The sequence below is a fragment of the Mastigoproctus giganteus genome, chromosome 10 (genome assembly GCF_048544385.1).
Source record: "Mastigoproctus giganteus isolate SK-2022 chromosome 10, ASM4854438v1, whole genome shotgun sequence".
NCBI lineage: Eukaryota > Metazoa > Arthropoda > Arachnida > Uropygi > Thelyphonidae > Mastigoproctus > Mastigoproctus giganteus.
The window spans coordinates 1,798,341-1,819,461 of NC_143584.1; the positions used below are offsets into that span (position 1 = coordinate 1,798,341).

Genomic DNA, 21,121 nt, shown 5'->3' on the forward strand with positions numbered 1-21,121 from the left:
TGTCTAAGTACTAAGCAATCCAGATTCTCATGAAAATGATTAAACATAAAAACTTCCAGTTGAGATTTCTCAATATTTCCTGCCAAGTTGAAATAGCCAATTACACTAATGAATAAAATAACAAACAATAAAAAATAAAGAGCCAAAGTTTATTAAATTATGTATTCTCTTTCACAGGTCAATTTAATAATGCGACAAAATGCATTAACATGTAGCAGGCCATTCTTATCAGATTACAAATTTGTTCTGACTTTTATAAGAGCACAAGCCAATGAAAAGTTAATAACTGTTCCAAATTTTAGTTAATGCTTCCAGTGTTATATGTACAATTTGCAAGCAGTAACAGAACTTATGTTGCAGAGTTTGTCTTTAAAATTCTTCCTTCTCCCATTCAAGAAACAAATAGTGGCTTACCTTTTTCTTCATTCCAGAAACAACTCACTGGCTAAAATGGAACTTCCCACAATCCAATTTAAACAACTCACTGATGAAAATAAGACTTCTTGCAGTTCAGTCTAAATAGCTGTGAACTTAGGATTGGTATTAATAGTGGCAAATGGTGCAAAAAAGCAAGCTTATACAGCATCAGCCAAAAAAAAAATCAGTGGATCAATATAACTAAAAAAAAAAAAAATTTTTTTTTTTTTTTTTTTTTTTTTTAGTTATGTTGCAACTTTATTTAGTTATTTGCAACTTTTCAGTTTGTTTCTGCACTTTAATTTTGAAGGGGTACCATAAAACTTATAACTGGGGGATTAGCAATGAGAATAAGTGATTGTTAGAATAAATTCCAAGTATTGGACAAATTATTAGAAGGGATGGTAAAGATTATTTTTATTTGTTGACTTTTAATGCTATATAAATTCGATCCTTGTATCATCTTGTACTATAATATAAAAAAAATTTCAATGACTACTGGGGGGGGGGGGGGAACAGTAGTCATTGAAATTTTTTTTATATTATAGTACAAGATGATACAAGGATAAAATTTATATAGTATTAAAAGTCAAAAAATAAATAAATAAAAATGATCTTTATCATCCCTTCTAATAATTTGTCCAATACTTTGGAATTTATTCTAAAAATCACTTACTCTGGCTGAAAGAAAACTTTCTCATCTCTCTTGCAACCACCTTTTCCAGTTTATTTGGATATTCTTTTCACTAATATTTCCTGAACTATGTTCTGGTAAGGTCTGGAAAAAGTAATTCAAAATTTTGTAATAACTATATTACTGTATTGTATCTTTCCATTTCTTTTCATATTTTGTGTGCCCTTATTTTTAACAAAATTATTTGCTGACTGAAAACCAAAGTTAAAATTAATTTGTTCAACTTAAATAAGTACGAAATAATTAACAACGGAGTGCATATTTTATGATGAACTAATTAGTTGAACCAAAGTGAATTTAAATATAAAAATTATAACAATCTGTTTTATGGAGTTCACGTGTAATGAAGGTAGGTCTTCCTGAAATGAACATCAGTGTACTTTTGTCTGGCAGAATATGCAAAAAAAAAAAAAAAAAAAAAGCCTCATTCTGCATGGAACTTATTTATTCTTGATAGTTTTACACATGTTTATTTGTTTACAGACTTATTTGTAATTAAGTCATATTTAATAAGATGAAGTCATTAACTTTTTCATTGGTTATATTTTGTTTGTTTTTATTTGGTAAACAAAACAAAATATAACCAATGAAAACATTAAAGAACTATTGCCAAAATTTTACTTAAACAACAACAAAAACTTTTACTTAATAACAACACTTAGATGTATAGTGTTTTTAAAAAATGTTCTGTTTATTCTTTGGTGTGACCACATCAGAGGGGTTTACAGCTAATCATTTTGACAAGAATGCAATCAACTATATTTAGCAGTCACGTGAGCTCAAACCAAGGTCAACTGAAACACATGTACTACACCAGTGCTACTCAAAGTGTGATCCACAGACTGGTGCCGGTCCGCGAACTGTTTGTTACCGATCCATGAGATTTTTATTTTACAAAAGCATCAGTCTGCAGTGGATTGGAAATAAAAGAAACTGGTCCTTCACAGATAGTCTGAGAAGCACTGTGCTACACTCCTTCATTGACTGTTTTTTTTTTTTTGTTTTTTTTTTTATTATTATTATTATTTAAGTACAATTTAACTTAAATTTATTAAGAATTCTAACATGTTTTTTTTCTTCTGTACTATTTTAGATATCAATTTATTATTGCTCCAATTGTTCACCCTCGCTTCCAAAGAGAATTTATTTCCGGGAAAGTCAAATATCGACCAGGACCATTTACTCGTACTGACCTATTATTAAACACACAAGGTAAATTATACTTTTAGCCATATATATGTTCAAGACAGTTTCAGAAAAAATCTGTATTTTGGAATATTACTTTTTTATAAATTATATTTATTTATATGAACAGGTAATCATGCCATAATTTAGACAAGGATGTGCAAGCTTTCAGAAGGCTAGAGTTGTGAATTTTATTTAACCTAGAAGTACAAGAACATGTGCCAATTAAGACCATAAGATTTATTTTTCTTTTGCATCAACATTTAAAAAAAAAACTTGCTGTTTATTCGAATTTGTCCCATGGCCTGGGAATTGCACATGCCTGTTAAAATGCATAGGAAGTTAAGCTTTGGGCTAATATTATTCTAAATACTGGAGAGCAAATTTTGCTGGCCTGAACTGATCGAATTTTTTCAGCATTTTATCATGTCAAGTATATGATATAGATGCTATGTAAGTAAATATGACCATATACAAGAAGGGTGTTTTAAAATGTTTCTGACCTACCATAGAAAGAATGAAATAGGTCTGGAAAGGAATCAACTTTTATCAATTCTGTGTTCACCTCTATGAGCAATGCATTTCGTGTAATGTTCTCTCATATTTTCTAGACCCCTTTACATAAAACCCATTGTCTTGGTCCTGTAACCCTTCCTCAACTGCATGAATAACATCATTATTTGACCCAGAGGGTCAACATTTCAGGTTTTTTTTTTTTTTTCCCCCCCAGTTATTTTGGTAGTAATTCAAAGGGACCATATTTGGAGAATGGGCAAATGAGTGGCAACGATTTATAACCTCCAAGGGGAAATCTATTCTATAAAGCACTGAAGGGGTTGAGTAAAATGAATGGAGGAGGTGTAGCCTATTTCATGGGCAGGCAAACTGAAGATCAAGCTCATTACAGTAATACTACTTAGACTTGTGATGGCCATGGAGCAGATGGCACAGTATATCATTAATATGCGCACCACTGCGTAAACAAATGTTTACAAACTTATTTGGGCTGTCTGGTGCAGTTCCAATATTGTGCATTTAGTAAGTCAATGAAGAATTGCCAAAAACTGAGAAGTGCTGTTTCCAGAATTTAAAAAAAAAAAAAAAAAAAAATGAAGTAGACAGGCTTCCAACCACAGGTATATCAATATCAATAACTATGTATGCATTGCATTTTATTTATAGTTTGTTTCTTAAGTGTATTCTACTGAAATGTGCACTACATTTCATTAGCTACCATGGTTAGCAGGCACCTCAGTACAGCTACAAGGCTGTCTCATAGTGGCTCCTATATCAGAGAAGTTTTTAAGTATCCTGCACACCATTGATTATTGATCAGTCAGTAGCTTTTAAAATAATGAAATGTTTATACTTGGTGGGGGGAGAATGTGAGAAATTTGCAACTAAATGGGGGTTTACAAGTGCTTATAAATTGCAAGCATATGTATATTTCTTGGTTATTGCCTAGAATGTATTCTGTACAAGCAACACAGTAATTGTTCTAGCTGCAGATTTAATAAGTGTTTCACTGTTAAAAGACTGAAAGTTGAAATATATCAAAAGTAATTATTTTTCAATGAGCAGCAGGGCAGTATAATGGGTTGTTGCCACTCATATATCTTAATCCAAAAATAATGTGGAATAATAGTTTTCTCTCTTATTCTTTAATGATGGCAACCTGCAGTTTTCATCATTAAAAAATCACTGAAATTTGATCAGAAATAAGTTGGTTAGTGATGTCAACCTATTGGCTATCAACTATTTGCTCAGGTCATCCAGTAATATTTAAAATTTACTTATATTCAGGTAACCCTTGTATAACATGGTAGTGCAAAACCGTGTTATACGGGACTAAGAGCCAGAACAGAAAGGAGGGTTACATTAAAAAATACAGGAACTCCCCGTCTTACGTAAGGGTTGCGTTCCATGGAACACTATGTAAGTCAGGGAATTTCTCCCATGCTTGTGCAGCACTATGCTCACTGAATTGATTGAATCAGAAAAAAAATTTTTGACAAACATGTGAATAGAATTATTTATTGTATTTATTCAATTTTTTATCTCATGTGCTGGAAAAATTACAAAAGCGTGCAATTTAAAAAAATTTCAAAATTATAAAATTACAAAAAAAGAGAGGAGACAGGCATAATGTCAGTAAGTTTTACCTCTCGAGCATCATTGCCAGAATCGACTGATAAGTATGCCGCTGCAGAGGTTGAGGGCTGTGGAGATTTAGAAGGGGTCAGCCGCTCAACCTTACGAAAGACCATATTATAATGGATGACTGGACGGTGGCTGTTTTTTTTTTATTGTAGATTTCTTTGTAGCTGGCAAGCATATCATTCACTGTCAGGATCCATCTTCTCAAACCTCGCCATTGCCATCTCTCTGCTGATGAAGCGTCTCGGCTCATAATTTGGTCCATCCTGAGCTTCGTCAGCATTTCCTTCTTTCACTATCACTGCCTGCAAGTCAATGAATCATTCGTTAGATAATTCCTTCTCTTCTTCCTCTATTAACTCTTCCACGTCTTTGGCATCAGTGTCTAACTGAAGTAGCTCTGCAACCTTTACAATCTTATCTGTAACCTCTTCATATGATTGGTCTTTTTCAAATCGTTTGAAGCCTTTTACGTGCAGTGGGCATATTTTCTTCCCTGCGCCATTTAAACAACTACAGTAAATCCCCGCTATTCGCGGTATCTGTTTTCGCGTATTTGCGGTCGCTGATTTAATATAAAATGAAACCTAAAAAAAATGTGAATTTTAAATCGCTGTGAACATTTTCTGCCATAAAAAACATGGACGTGGCTAAAATCATCTTTCCCGGTCAAAACAGCATTCAGTGGGTGGGGGGTAGAGGGGTGACAAAATTGCGAGCGTAGATGTTTCTCACTAATCCTTGTTAAGTATGTGCTATGCGCTTGTCATGGAAGGTTTCATTGTTTGCTTTTAATTTATATGCTTATAAGTTGAATAAATTTATCAATTTATATGCTTACAAAAGTGAAAAATTTGCAGTGTGTTAGTGTAAGCAGACTTTTTCGAGTGTATTAATGGTAGAAAGTGATTTTATTGTGGACAAATTCTTTTCTAACCCCTACAAAAATATGGCTACGAATAACAAGGGAATTGTGAAAAGATTAAAGAAGGTGATGACATTAGCTAGTAAAATTCAGTTATTAGACAAAATTTCTAATGGTGAAAGTGTCTTGTCACTGGCAAAACATAAAATCAATAAGTCAACAGTACAATCAATCAAGAAATCGGAAGGAAAAATCTGCCGTAGTGTCCGTGAAAACGTGCTAATTGCATCAAAAATTTGCTCTGTAACTCGTGATGTTAAATTAGAAAAATGGGAAGGGCTTTAAATCTGTGGATAGAAGACAGAACTCAAAATAAAATTCCCTTAAGTTCACTCATCATTCGTGAAAAGGCAAAACACCTTTATCAACACTTTAGCGAAACTGGTGATAGAACTGGCGGGATAAGTTTTTTATCTATAGCAAAGGCGCTGGATTGAAAGATGACAAACTTTATCCTAAACCTTCCAATAGATGACAAACTTTATCCTGTTTCGTACTTCTTAATCATTTTCATCTTCATTTCTAAATCAGTTTTTTTAGTTTCCTGGCACTACCACCACTTGTACTTGTCTTTGGTTGCTTTCCCTTCATCACTGTAATATTTAAATAGGAATGAAGAGGAGTTTCTGAAAATTTGTTTTTTATAAGATTGAAGATTTCAGTAAAGGGGAACACATTTCACCATAATAGCATAAAAACCCACACAATTGCAGTTATCGGGATTATCACAAATGCAATAAGATGGAGTTTACTACCTGTTTATAATTAGATGCACTAACAGAAAAGCCCAATAAACCGAAAAGTGCTAATTGCTTTTATTGTTTTTTTTTGGTGTGACCTCCAGAAACGTGCTTTAGGAAAATATCAGAGGCGTTCAAAATTGATTCTTATAACAGAACAGATGATAACGATAAAAGGATGGTGCAATTTCCATTATAAATATGACCTTTTAGAGAGATGAATAGCTTTAGTAATATAGCAAAATTTTCAACTTTCAACGACTTGAAACAAATTACAAAAAAAAAAAATAAATAAATAAATAAAGAAATGTCTTATTGGGTTATGATATTTTCATGATACCTCCATTTATTCCTATGGGGTGCAAAATACATTTCCACAATTTTTTTTAAGTTTGCACTGGCCGGCAAAAACTTACGTAAAGTCAAATTTCCATAAGTCTAGTGTTACGCAAGTCGGGGAGTTCCTATACGCCATTTTTTTTTAATAACTATCGGAAACTTTATTTTATAGTAGTAATAACTTAATATTTTAACTTTATTTTTATGATAGTATTTTATTAAATCCTTTGCAAAGCTTATTATCTTACTCACCTCTTAGATCCATATTGGTTAAGATTAAAATTACATGAAAGGAAGGTAAAAAGAGAGTAAAACAAAAAGTTCCATTACATTAATACATTAATTAATTTAAAACATATCCCTAGGAAGAGGGAGTGCACCACCTTTTCCTGGTTGTCATTTATAAAACTGTATGAAAATTTGCATGTTGAAAAGTCAGAGCTAGATGCGAAACTTTTGATGTCGTCATCAGTTGGTAAATGACATAAGTTATTAGTGAAAATTTATAGTATCGAAGTGCCCAGATGCATTGTGTTGAACACATGGGAATTTGATTCGTTTGAGCTGCCATATTGATGATAGATTTGTAGGTAATCTGGTGTTTAGAATTTCATATGATCTATTTTGGAAAAACCGTTCTAGGGCAAGGGCTTCATATTGGAATATCTTATAATTTGATTTAAGTTTAATTAGTGTAATTTTGTTATCTATTAATGGGTCATGATTAAAAGAGTATATGTGTTGACTTAATTTGGTTCCTGGTTGGTGTGATTCGAAGCTATTATAATGATAGTATGCTCTCGCATTGGCTGTTTTGGATGTTCCATATTTTGTGGTGGTGCTACCTATGTAGCATACATTGAATCCTTGTTGACATTTTATAAGGTATATTATATTGTTTATATCATGGATATTGTATTTATACGTTTCCTTATATTTGCTAAAATATGTATTCAGTTTATTATATCATGAAAAAATTAGTGTGATTTAGTAGTAGTGGTGGTGGTATGTGATGCAAGAAAGCAAGTGTATGAGTTTATGCAGCAAAAAAAAATACAAAACGATTCCCTCAAAATGTTTGTCCAGTTCCTTAATACACTCAGTACCATATGCTTCTTTCCTCTCTTTAACTATTTCCGATGCGTTTAAGCCTTGTCTGACACAGTAATGAATCGCATATCGCTGTTCAGGCTGTATGTCCAACATGATGCTTGCATCAAAATGATTGTCAGTGACACACAGCTAAAAAACTCTCTTCACACAACATTAGCTTGACAAGTACTGGCATGCTTATACAGAGTCTGCTCAGTAGCAATCAGGGAGAGCACGTCTAGTAGCAGTTATGAAAAGTTCATGCTGTAAACAAAATTTTGCACCAGTTCGCAAATTAAAAGATCACCCCTCATATTATATAAATCACAACAATGGCAACAACTGATTGATGTTGAAAAGGAAAATCAGTTCGGTGAAGGTAAAGAAAGCCAGCACGAGAATGGTGAGAAATGTCGGATAACTTACGCGGAAAATTAGTTTCCTGATACGCCACTCTAGCGCTGCTCGCTCAGTAAATAGGCTGTAGGTGTTGTTGGTCTGGAGCAAGAACGATATATTGATTGATAGGTAGGCGTGGCAAAAGATGTGCTGATTGGTGCACAAACACAACACAACACACGATAACATCAGTTTAGTAGTACGCAGAAGCACTAATGGTAACTTTCCCTAATCGCACATGCCCTAATGAATGCTTTCCATAATGATGAAAAAAGGTTAGGTTACTTCCACTTGAATCCCATGGGAGCTTGAACCCCTCCTGAAATGGAGGGGGTAACCTAACCTTTTTTCTTTAGAATCATGGGTAGACTAGCGTATAAATTGTTTATTAACAAAATATTAATTTATTACTGTACTTTTATTTTTAAAGACACTTGTGCGGATACACACGTATCATAACATTGATCAACGCCTCAATAGCTATTCACTATATATATAATAAATTTCTTTTATTGCTGCTAAGTACGATATAGGTGCTAGAAACAATAATTCTCATCATGGTGATATGGCCAGGAGTCTTACATTATGGAAAAGTTTTACATTAAGGAATGAATTAAATTGGTAAAAATTACAGTTACATGGGATTTATTATGAGTTACACAAAATTAAACATGTAAAAATGAAATTATAATAATAGGAAAATATAAAGAGGAACTGAACGTCGTAACCTAGTTTGGAAGAATTTATCCCAGTTCAACAGATGCAATCCACTCTAGAAGCATGTGACGGTATTTGTAGTCGGTAGCCATTTTCTGTAGGTTGACTGCAGTGCCTGAGTTTTGGGGAGTACCTGGGCAGGTAGGAAACAACTACACCAGTTTCAACCGGTTGTATTTGAGAATTAGTGTGGGATCTGACCTCAAGAATGGCAGAGGATTGTGCCACTTACAGAAATCCCAGATGTTTGGGGCATTTATCACTCCTGTGTACATTTTTACTGTATCCATTAAACGCCTGCTGTCAATTAACTTAGGCAGCCTGGGTACATTTAGCTGCACAGCCATGTCAATTGTTCTCAATTTAGGGGGCCAGCGATGCTTATTTGTACTGGGCCCATTTCAGGGTCCAGTACTCACATGAGAACACCAGTTTTTGAAGTGAGGGTGATGCAGATGCCCAAATTTCAGCAGTGTATAAAATAACCTGGTAAACAGTGGTTTGAAGATATCTGGTAGTGGTTGCGGTATCATTGGAATTAAGTAAGCTCTCCAGCACAGGGTGTTAAATTGCTTCCGGGGGTATTCTGCGTGAACGTTAAATTTCAGCTTCATGCACACCGAGGTCCTTATGGCAGGTAACCACTTGGATGAGAGTACCAAAAACTGATGGTTGAATTACTGTTGTTTGCTTTTTCAATGAGTAAATCATTATTGCAGATTTTGAAGGGTTAAGGTGTAATCCAAACATCTTCAAGTAAGTCGAAAGAGCAGTCAAGTTCTCTGTGATAGAAGATGTAATTGCCTTTGGGTTTGCAGACGGTGGAATTAAGGTAAGAAACTTTATATTATATATACAGTCCAGTCCAGTTATTTGGGACACATCGGGACTAGTGCATTTTGGCCCGATTAAGCGGCTGCCCCAATTATCCGAAGTTTCACGTAAATAGTTAAAAATACAATGTACCCCCCCCCCCCCCCTTTTTTTTTTTTTACAATTGGTTCACTGTACAATCAAATCACGTTACGACGAACTCACCATAATAAGTACCGTTCACTATACGATGTGCAGTAAGCGCCAGTCATTGTGATCACGTTTGTGAATTGAATTTAATTCTAATTAGCGAAAATAGGAGGAATATTATCCACAGGCTATAAAAGCAAAGATATATTAAGCACAACTTCACCCTTTATTACTTTACCAATTAAAAAATTAAATGATATGTGAAAATCGGAAGAATATATGTGATAATCGGAATAATTAATACGTACTGTAATATGTACATACTAACTACATAGTTGACATTTCTGTTCACTGACATTTGTGGGTGGGGGTTAAAATTTAAAACAGTAAAAAGATGCAATCAATAACAAAGAACACGGCACACACAAATTGCAAATAACACAATATGCTCAGGTGAGAATGGAGTAACGCATTACAAAGCTTTAAAAATAGGAATGAAGAGAAGAACTGAAAATTTATTTTTTTATATGATTGAAGATTTCATGGAAGTGTAAACACATTTCACCGTAATAACCCACAAAATTCCAGCTGTCGGTGTTATCGCAAATTCAGTAAGATCGAGTTTACTGTCCGTTTATGATAGATTTCACTAACAGAAAAGCCCAATAAACAAGTGACTGGTAATTGTTTTTATTGTTTTACGGTTGTGACCTCCAGAATTTCGACCAAACCACGTGGTACAGCCAGAGACAATCGTAGGGTAAGACAATCCTGCCTCGATTAAACGGCATGCTGTCCCAATTAAGCGAAGTAAATCCTGACTATTTTCTCGATTGGTTTCTGTTTTTTAAGATTTGCCCCAAATAAACGGCTGCCCCGATTAACCGGTGGCCCAAATAACCGGAATACACTGTATATAAGGAATCTTTCTTTCTTTTCCTATTATTTCCTAACCTAACATTTAAGGTTAGGTCACGAAATATAAGGAAACCTTTTCTATTATTTCGTAACCTACCATTTAAGGTCAGGTTACGAAATATAACGAAAAATAAAGAAACCTTTTCCCTTTTTCGTAACCAAACCTAAATCAACAGTATAGTAAAAACGCTCATGAACTCCAAAAATCTGCTTTTAATAATGAGAAAAAACATGAAGAACATAAAAATGAACAGAATAAAACTTTTATTAATTTAGTTTTCATCAAAACAACTAACGTTTTATTTTCCTTACAAATTTCTTCCATCTTTAAAAGATTCATCGCTACTATTACCTGTTTACTGTTCATCACAAGACTATTATGTGCCGTTCTTTACTCATAAATACACAGTAGCTTGTTTTCTGTTGCACCCACCATCAATCATTTTATCGTTTGCCACTCCTACGTGTCAATCAATATATCCTTCTCGATTTCGGCTCCAGACCAATAACACCTACCATCTGTTTACCGAGCGAGCAGCGCTAGAGTCCGGTGTCAGGAAATTAATTTTCCACATAAGTTATTCAATGTTTCTCGTCGTTCTCATTTGGCTTTCTTTACCTTAGCCGGCAGTTCTTTTTTTTTTTTTTTTTGATAGTTTGTCAGTATAACTCTTCATACTATAATGCACCATATTTACGATGCACATTTCAAGTTAATTGCATATCTATATGACAGTTTTTGAAAATTTAAAGTTACATATGCAAAATCCATTCACCACTATGTTTCACCCTTTTTTCTTAGTGTTATTTCAGTTTCTGGTTGTCCTTTAGCATGTGTTGCATATTTTGTGTATAAAAATTTATATATACAGTTCCTGTATATATACATGTTCTTCTTATTATTATTAGCCATATGGTACAAGGAAGTCTGAGGCTTATGCTGCACCAGCCAAAAAAAAAATATATTTTTTTTTTTTCTGAATTACCCAGAGAGAGAGAGAGGGGTGGGGGGGGAATCATCAAGAAAAAGAATGATGATGATATCCAGCTCGGGACCCCTCGGGACAGCTCAATGCCAAGCCCATACTCACCAGATGTGAGTCCCTGGGGTTATTCTTTAAACAATGAATGGGGGGAAAAAGGTAATAGTGTTTCAGAAAAACAGAAAGCATTATATATTGCTTTCTGTTTTTAAAATTTCCAAATTTCCAAATGGAAATTTGGAAATTTTAAAGTTTTCTGGTGAAAATGGTTTCTGACATGTATGTTCTTGATGAGTGGTTACAGATTTATTTTAGAAGGGAGGTGGGGAACAAAACTAGGCAACTGACTTTATATTCATTCTTTAAGAACACTGACCTATAAGACTCCTTTTCCCCGACCATCTTCTGATTGAAAAATTGGTCAATAAAGGTGAAACAGCATTGTTTGTGTATGTTTTATTTTAATAATTTTTTTTATTTAATAACCTTTGAGTTTAATATATTATTTACTAGTAATAGTGTAATATGTATTGGCAATTTATAGCATTTATTGAGTCTACCTGATAATTATATGAAAATATGCATGCTCTAGTGTGCATTTCTGCTAGATGCTTTTTTTAATTTTTTTTAGAATGTATGTTGCACATTACAGCAAGATGAGCTGTGTTTGGAAAAGTGAAACAGTTATTCACCACACGTGGTTCACTGATGAAGTGTGCTTAACTTCAGTGACTTTTTCTGTAAATAGGATATGCTTTTATGGAACAGCAATAACTCCTATGTCATGGAAATGCTTTTTCGTTAGAAAAATACAGTGGTGTGAAATTTCATCAGCCAGAATCGTTAGACCAATATTTCTGGATGATACAGTTAATGCACAATGCTATGTGAAAATCCTTTAAACCACTGTGTTCCATCTTTTCAGATCATAGGAGTGCACATGGCAGATGAAGCAAGACCACATATAGTGAATGTTCGTTTCCTGAAGGAACATTTTAATAATAGATCATTTCTAATCAATAATCTAGACAATTTGGGATTGGATGACATTTGCCAACATACTTGCTGGACCTAAACCCATGTGATTGTTCTGGAAGGACATAGTCCTACAGGAACAATCCACATATGAAGAATTGTAGTTATGGTTAAATTCAGTTGACTTTCTGTAAAATGGGTCTTATATTTTTTACATGTTTAATGACATCAAACTTGCCAATGCTAGCAAAATACATGAAAAAGTACAGGCATTAAAAACTGTTGCATCTTTTTTTATTGATGACTATTGTTTCTTATAGCAATGCTTTCTCTGTAAATTTTTGAATTGGATATTATTTTAGTCCTTGTACTCTTTAATACAACTTTTTTGGTATTTCTCCATTACTTTCCTGTAATCCTGTGCTTTATAGCTATTTCAGTTCTTAGAGTCAGTGTTATAGATATTCCCAGCAGGCCCTATACTTGTTCCTGTATTTGCAAAACGATTCAGAGAATTGAATTTACTTCTACTTTTAGCCACTAGTTTGGTCTCTGCCCCCCCCCCCCCGGATCAGAGTCATAAAATGGACAGAAAGAAATGGATATAGAATATTGCTACAAAAGACTGCATGTATACATTTCTGCAGAAAAAGGAATCTCCAGGCTGAAAGAACAGATCATCCCAGTTAAAAATAGTGTCCGTTTCTTAGTAGTAGTTTTTACAAAAAGTTGACCTTCCTAGAGCATATCAGTCATATAAGAGTCCACTGTCTGACGAAAATGAACATCTTAAAGGTCCTATCTGCTATATCCTGGGGAGCAGACAGGACAATCCTACTACATTTATATCACCTTCTCATTTGGTCTAAGCTAGACTATGGTGCCCCACTCTATTACTCGGCAAGACCTAGTGCCCTGAGTTGGCTCGACCTGGTACATCACTGCGCACTCCGTTTAGCCCTTGTAGCTTTCCGCACCTCACCCGTGCAGAGCCTGTATGCCGAAGCTCAAGAACCTCCTCTACAAATCAGAAGACAAAATCGATTACTCTCTTATGCAGCTAAAATAAAATCCTTATCAGGCCACCCCCTACAGAAAACTCTTTTTGCTTCTGAATGGGAACAACATTATCAGCAACAACAAAGAATTAATAAACCTGCGACTGTGAGATTAAAAAACCTTCTTCTCAGTAGAGAGCTTAACCCGGATAACATGACTCCGCTGACGAAGCAGTCTACACCACCATGGATAATCAGACAGCCTTTATGCGACTTCTCCTTCCACATTTGGAGCAAACAAACCCTTTCTCATATAAACCAACAACAGCTGCATGCTGCTTATAAGGCACAATTTTCAGATCATTGCTTTCTGTATACAGATGGATCCAAAACTGATTCTCATGTGGGAGTGGCAGTTTACTTTTCTGACATCACATTGGCCCAAAAACTCCCAAAAGACTGTAGCATTTATACTGCAGAACTGCAAGCCATTATGTTAGCACTAAACGAAATTGACCATTCAAGTTTCCAAAATAGCATCATTTTTACTGACTCCCGTAGTTCCATGATGGCAATACAAAATATCAATTCTAACAAACATCCACTACAACAGCAAATTCAATACAGAATATCAAAACTCCTTGAACAACGTCGTAACATTAGATTTTGCTGGATCCCAAGTCATGTCGGAATACATGGTAACGAGCAAGCAGACAGAGCTGCCAAAGAAGCCAACAACAATATTTCTGCATCAGAATATATCCCTTTTTCAGACTACAAAAACGTTATTGATCACAGTGGAATACATCACTGGCAGCAGCAATGACAAGTACTAACCACTAACAAATTGCATCAGATTAAAAGATTGCTCCAACCGTGGAATTCCAGAATTCAGAAAAATAGACGCGATGAAGTGATACCTGCAAGGTTAAGGATAGGCCACACACATTTCAGTCACTCTTATCTTTTGCGAGGAGAGGATTCCCCCCCCTATGCCCTATCTGTCACACACAACAAACAGTAGAACATGTACTGATTACTTGTCCAGCTTTTGCAGATGAGTGCCGAAACTCCTTCACTCCCTCACTCTCAAATCCAAAAAACTTCATCACTCCCTCACTCTCAAAACCATACTGGAAGATAGAAAAAATATAGCAGGTGTTTTTCAGTTCCTCGAGAAAATAAATTACTATAATCAAATATAAAACCAAATATCTCTAAAGCAAGCTATAGTCATTCTCTGTGACTCTTGGAAATTATTAGCAGCAATATACGAATTAGAACAAAACCATTATATAAAATCTTACAGGTGCATTTTAGCCACAGTAGCTCTTGCGCCAAGAATTCTTAAATCAAACTACCCCCCCCCCCCCCCCAAAAAAAAAAAAAAAAAAAAAAACACACTCACCCCAGTTTTACAGTCACAATCTCTTTTGTTAATAAGTGCTTATCCTGCTAAGAAAAATTCTCTCTTTCTTGAGCCTTTTGAAATCTTTCTGAGCTGCAGTTTATTGACAGGTAAAACTGCATGGAACCACAAAAATGGATATATGAATAGCAACAGGTGGCTCAGACCAGGTTATTAACAGAATTTTTTTTTTTTTTTTTAATTGGTATAATATTGAATAGTGATATATCTGGCATAATGACCCTTTCATATGTTTTTCAGATTGGAACTATTTAATTGTTGGAAAAACTTCACCTTGGCTTGATTTGGACTCTGATGTTCCTGCTGTGCGAAAGAATTCAGAAAAAGTAATTTCTCATATAAATTACCAGTAATCTCATAAAGAGTATATAACTTTTTTGTTCATTGTAGTTTGCCCTAATATTGTTTGAACTTCCTATAACTTTGTTTCCTTGTAAATTTTTTTTTTTTCAGTCCTTAAATATTAAATTTACCTATTTAATAGGATGCTTATACAGCATCCATTCTTATGCCATTAAGAAGGGCATTTGAATTTTTACTAGTAATGTCAGAAAAAAATGTAAAAATATAATAAAATAGTTCTGAAAATAATAAATAAGTTTTCTGTTTATTAGCAATATTAGGAGTTAAGAGGTTGTTACCTTTCCTGGTTCACTTAACCATCTTTCAAAACTTTTTTGCTTATCATAATGTCAGTCAGTCATTATCGTGACTATCATTAAAAATATTATATTATATTAAAAATATAATAAAATAAAGTCAAAATGGCTTTTTTAGTTCTGCTGTTATACTATGTATATTTATATTATTTTTATGAACATTATGTACTTTAATGTCATGTTATTTTTATGTTCTTAACAGTTATTTTTAAATCAATATATTTTACTTAAATGTGTTTTGAATTTTTGTAGAAATTCAAAAATATTGTTAGAGCAGTTAATTAGCTCATTTTGGAAACAGTTTCATAATGTAAGGTCTCTTTTATGTTGTGAGTTACACTGCCACTGCATTACCAGTCACTGTAATGATGAGGTGTTAACCAGTGAGATGCTAACAACCAAAATGGCTGTTTGGGATGGCACCACATTACTAATAAATCACAGTATATATTCTTTCTTTAAAGAGAGAACGTTAGTTATTAGTAATGCAGTGTAAGGCCACCTACAATTTGAGAGATCAGTGCTCTCATTAGACGTTTTTTTTTTTTTTTCTTTCTGTGCCATAAAATATAGATGTAAGTTTGATTTTTGTAATAATAAAATGCCATTCTGCTCCTTTTTAATGAAAGTCCTGAGGACAGTAGGTATTTGAACCTGTAGTACTTAGTACTATGCATGGGCTGAAGTCTGAGAAGACAGAAGCTGCTTGTTGATGTTAGATTTAAATTTCTGTAGATCATAATTTTTAGGAAATACATGGGGAAAGGGAACATTTATCCATTCTATTTTGTTCTAGTGAAAAGAAATAGAAGGGATAATGAGGAAGAGTTAGTTCTGTGAGTTTGGAGTTGGGTCATGAATGGATGCTGACTAGTTTTGGTGTATGTTTGGACTGGTTTCAAAGAGGGTGGAGGAATTACAGATGATAATCAGAAAAATAAAGAAACTGAATGTCTGTGAGACAGGGTGTAGAGAGATTTTGTAGAAGACAGGTCATTCATTAACTTGACTTCTCTTTTGAGCAGCGTTTCTCAGTCGGTGGTAAGTGGAAAAAGATTTGATGGGACATGACTAACAGAAAGTTGAATTTTTTTTAAGTTTATGAACAATAAAACATTCAATATCCCCCTGTGAAGGTAAATAATTACATGTTTTACCTATCTTTTTTCAATCTAACAGGAGTTCACAAATCGTGTTGATTTTCAAATATTTTGTTTGTTCAACCTCCGAGCGGATAGCTATATATTTATTGCATTTAATTGTTACTGATTAAAACTAAATCACCATGTTAATCAAATATTTTGTATTGTTTTGTTTAATATTTATTATTTAGTTTGTCCAATTTTTGTATTAAAAATGAAATAAAAATATGTATAATTTATAACATAGCCTTATTATTCAAATGTTCTTGACTTTTCCTCTTAATACAAATACATTAATGAGTGGTACCGAAATTTTTCAATTTTGGTTTTGGTGGTACAAGTATTTAAAAAGGTTGAGAACCACTGGTCTAGAAGTTTGAGAAATATTTGGGGGACACTGCCCCAGATGTGCGTACAATATTTCATGGTAGTGCATAGTTGAAACTTGAACAGTGTGTAGCTGTTTAGAAGAAAAGTAAACTGAGAGCAAATAAGAGAAACCTAGTTTTTGGTGCAAAGGAAGCAATATTGTGACATGCTTAGGCCAGGAGAGATTGTCTCAGTAATCCTGAATAGAGTATGTAATCTTGTCTTGAAATCTGAATGTCATTGAATATGAGCACAGGAGTAGTAGATTCAAAAGGAGTCTACTGCTCTTATGCTCATCTTTAATGGCACTTAGGTTTCTTGATAAGAAATAAGACAGGACTGAGTTTTAGAAGAATTGAAGCTAATAAATTAACTTTCCCTACTGCAGGATTATATGGAGATCTGCATTTAAGGAATTGATGGTAGTAAATATTTGAGAAGTTAAAGCTGTTTATGCATGGCAAGGTTTTTCAAACTGGAAGGGAGAAAAACAGTCTGCAATCCATAAGGCAGGAGTGCTTAGAAGACCTTTATGCCAGAAATGATCAAAATCCTGAGAAGTGTTAGGAGTAGCTGCTTGAGTTTCACTGAACTTTTCCATCAAATTTGTCCAAAGATGAGCCAATAAGTGCCAGTGTATCACCAGTGAATCTATAGTGACAGAAATTGAGTAGTACAGCTCTGATTCATACTATCTAAGTGACAGAATCCATATTTGCTGGGCAGTGAGATAGAAGGTTTGAGATAGTTTAAGAGTTGGCAGTTGGTTGATTTCCCCATTACTTTGGAAAGGGTAGAAGTAAGAGTAATGGGACAATAATTGGAAAAGATGGTTTTTTGTTTTAAGGGACTGGATGATTTTGAGCAAATTTCCTTGCAGAAGAAAAGTGTAAAACAGGAGTACAGAACTTTAAAAAAAAAAGTGAAAAAATGCCGTCAGAACCCAAAAATTTCTTGATGGCAAGAATGTTCAGAATTTTAACATCTTTTCAACAGGATACCTGGGAGGCATTGCATGAAGTGTTACTGGGTATGTACATTTTTGGAATGCCAAATGACACTAGGCTAATAATCACTGTGAGATAGACTCCACTGGAGAAGAGCCCATTTATCCTCTAAGGTGCCTCAAGGACCCCCCCCCCCCAGGTAATGATTTACCGAGATCATTAATACAAAAGTTAGAAGAAAAGTAGGATGCTGTTAAATCAGCTTTGTATTTAGAGTTAGGAGTATTCATGGACAGAAGTTGCAACCAGTAGCTTTAGCAAGGGACAGATGATAGACTACCATTTGGACAAGAAGTTAATTTTGATGTAAGCAAAAAATGAGATTTGAATATAAGCCAATTGTGATATGCTACATTCTTATTTTGAACAGCTTTAGCACATTTATTGGAAAACAAATGTTTAAATAGAGGGTGAGATTTAGGGTGGAATGTGAAATAAAGGATTTCATCCCTCCCAGAATGATTTAAAACAGTAATCTAAGGAAAAGAGGAATAGAATTCACACATCATCCTCTTTTACATTTTTGGAATGCCAAATGACACTAGGCTAATAATCACTGTGAAATAGACTCCACTGGAGAAGAGCCCATTTATCCTCTAAGGTGCCTCAAGGACCCCCCCCCCCCCCCCATCATCAACAATGTACTTTGGATGGTTGTTGGTGTTGTTTGTGGAAAAGATCAAGGGTATATGGTGTGTGGCTAGTTAGGATTGTCTGATGTTTTAATAGGTCATTAGTAATCTCAAAAGTTTGTTTCTGAGGCAGCTGGATATGTGCAACCAGCTGCAATTGTGAACATTAAAATCACCAAAGAAAATCATCTCACTGTGTGGAAAATTTAGAGAAATTAGTTTCCAAGAAAGGAAGTTAAACAGTTTTATATCATTTGAAACTTTGAAATCGCATTTTGAATAATCCAATATTGAAGAATTTACTGTGTATGACAGGAAAGTGGAATTATAAGAAAGGAAGATATTGAAAGCTGAAAGAATGTAAAAAATATGGTTATTACCATTGTAATAATGTACACAATATGATAAAGCTGATATCTATAAAATAAATAATATAAAATACTTATCAGCATTGATATTTAGACATTAAATGTTTTAGTAAATAATGAGCAATTATTACATATGTAGGACCTAGGATAAGTGCATGATGGATTCAAAATATCACTGCTGAGGAGAAAGTAAAGTATTAGCATTAGTAAAGGCACATGATGCAAGAAAGCAAGCTTATATAGTCAAAAAAAAAAAAAAAGAAAAAGAAAAAAGAAAAGTACAGTAGGGTATCACAGCAGACTTTGTCAGGGGACTGAAACTGTAATAATTGAGGCCATAATGTTTTGTACATTTTTGTCAAGACAAGCAGGTCAAAAAGGAGAAAGTAATGTGGTATGTAGGATTGCAAGCCATTTGTAAATTTAGAAAAACGGTGATCCCAACACACTGGATTGCATGTTGATGTGTATTGATAGATGTAATACTAGAATGTATGCTATTAAAGTACTAAAAAGAGTTTAGAGCTAAAAGCCTCAGATTGTAGGAAATTTAATAGACGAACAAGTTAGTGCAAAGCATTTTAAGTTCATGGTAAATCACTGAAGTAGGCATTGTTTTTGTTGCATCTCATATTGTGAATGTCTTCACAGCAAGTTGCCTGTTATAGATATAGTGGGCATATAAAAGCTGGCTGTTCAGAACTGTATATTGATATAAAATAGAAAGCAATATCACTTCAAAATACATTTCCAACACTAATTATACAAGAATGAAACAGCAAGATATTAATTGTAAAATTGAAAAATGTTTTTGTGATTAAAGCAGCAAATATCAACTATAAAAATGTCAAATTGACATATTATAATTTCAGCAGTGTAAAGTTAGCTACAAAGGCACTGTTATAAATTATGACACATTTGCTAGGTCAGCTGTAGATTCGGTAGACTATACTTATGTATAATAATTATTTATGTATTGTTATTGGGGATGGGGGAGATGTGTAGGATCAGAAAATTTGAGAAGTATTGATCTAGAATGAGTGACCAACCTGTGGCCACTGATTTAAAGGAAAATAGTACATTTTAAAAATATGTTAAGGAACTTCAATTAGTATAGCTTGTAGTCAATGCAAATGTTGAGTTTTTTCTTTTTTTTCTCCTCCTCCTCTTCACGCTTTCAGGCTTTGGAACAAGAACTAACCTATGCTGCCCACCTTGGATTACCAGCTGTTTTACTCACACTTAAAAATAGCAACTGCATCAATTTGGCACGTTGTATTCATAATAGGATTTTGTCTTCTAGTGCATACCAGGTATTTGTTTTTGTTGTTGTTTTTTATATTATGCATTATTAACTATTCTATTCTATAGAAGATACCTATTGAAGTGTGTTATATCATCAGCAGCCAACTGTTTTATTATGGAATTGTTTATGCTGTTTTCTTTTAGTAGTACAGTTACACACATTCCAAAGAAATTACTGAATTGGCATGTGTTGAAATTACATCAGTTATGGATTCCTGAATTCCATTATGTTATCTGGGTGGTTACACCCCCCCCCCCCCCAATTTCTTTTTGTAAATGACATTGATGGAAGGTATGATGTCAAAATTTTCAGATGATGTAAAGATTGAGAAAGTGTTTCAGCACCAAGCAGCACTTCTTCAGGACAACTTGTGGGTGTGGCAGGTATGTTTTAATGCAGTGTCTTACATTGGGGGATAACCTAGCAATCCCAAAATAACTTGGGGTGATTGAATTAAAAACAGCAGAGAAAGAAAGGATTTGGGAGTTTACAGTATTGGTGGGCATGAAGTACTTCGAGCAATGTAGACAAGTGGCAAAGAAGATCCATGGTGTCCTCTTAATGATCTGTAAAACATTTGCTTGTAGCAATGGTGAGGTCATAATCCTACTGTATGAAAGAATTCTAAGACTTCACTTTGAACACGGTGTTTGTAATATGGAAACCACATCTGAAAAAATACATCAAGCTTCATGAAAGAAGACTGA

At 34.1% G+C, this 21,121-nt stretch overlaps 1 protein-coding gene across 1 annotated transcript in view; it reads left to right on the forward strand.

Moving 5' to 3' along the window:
* csul (protein arginine N-methyltransferase 5) overlaps window positions 1–21,121 on the forward strand; it is a 243,651-nt gene that overhangs the window by 20,336 nt on the left and 202,194 nt on the right. The window contains exons 2-4 of the mRNA XM_090384061.1: window positions 2,205–2,323; window positions 15,172–15,257; window positions 20,290–20,421. Of these exons, the coding sequence (XP_090240187.1) occupies window positions 2,205–2,323; window positions 15,172–15,257; window positions 20,290–20,421 (337 nt within the window). The remainder of the gene's footprint in view (window positions 1–2,204; window positions 2,324–15,171; window positions 15,258–20,289; window positions 20,422–21,121) is intronic.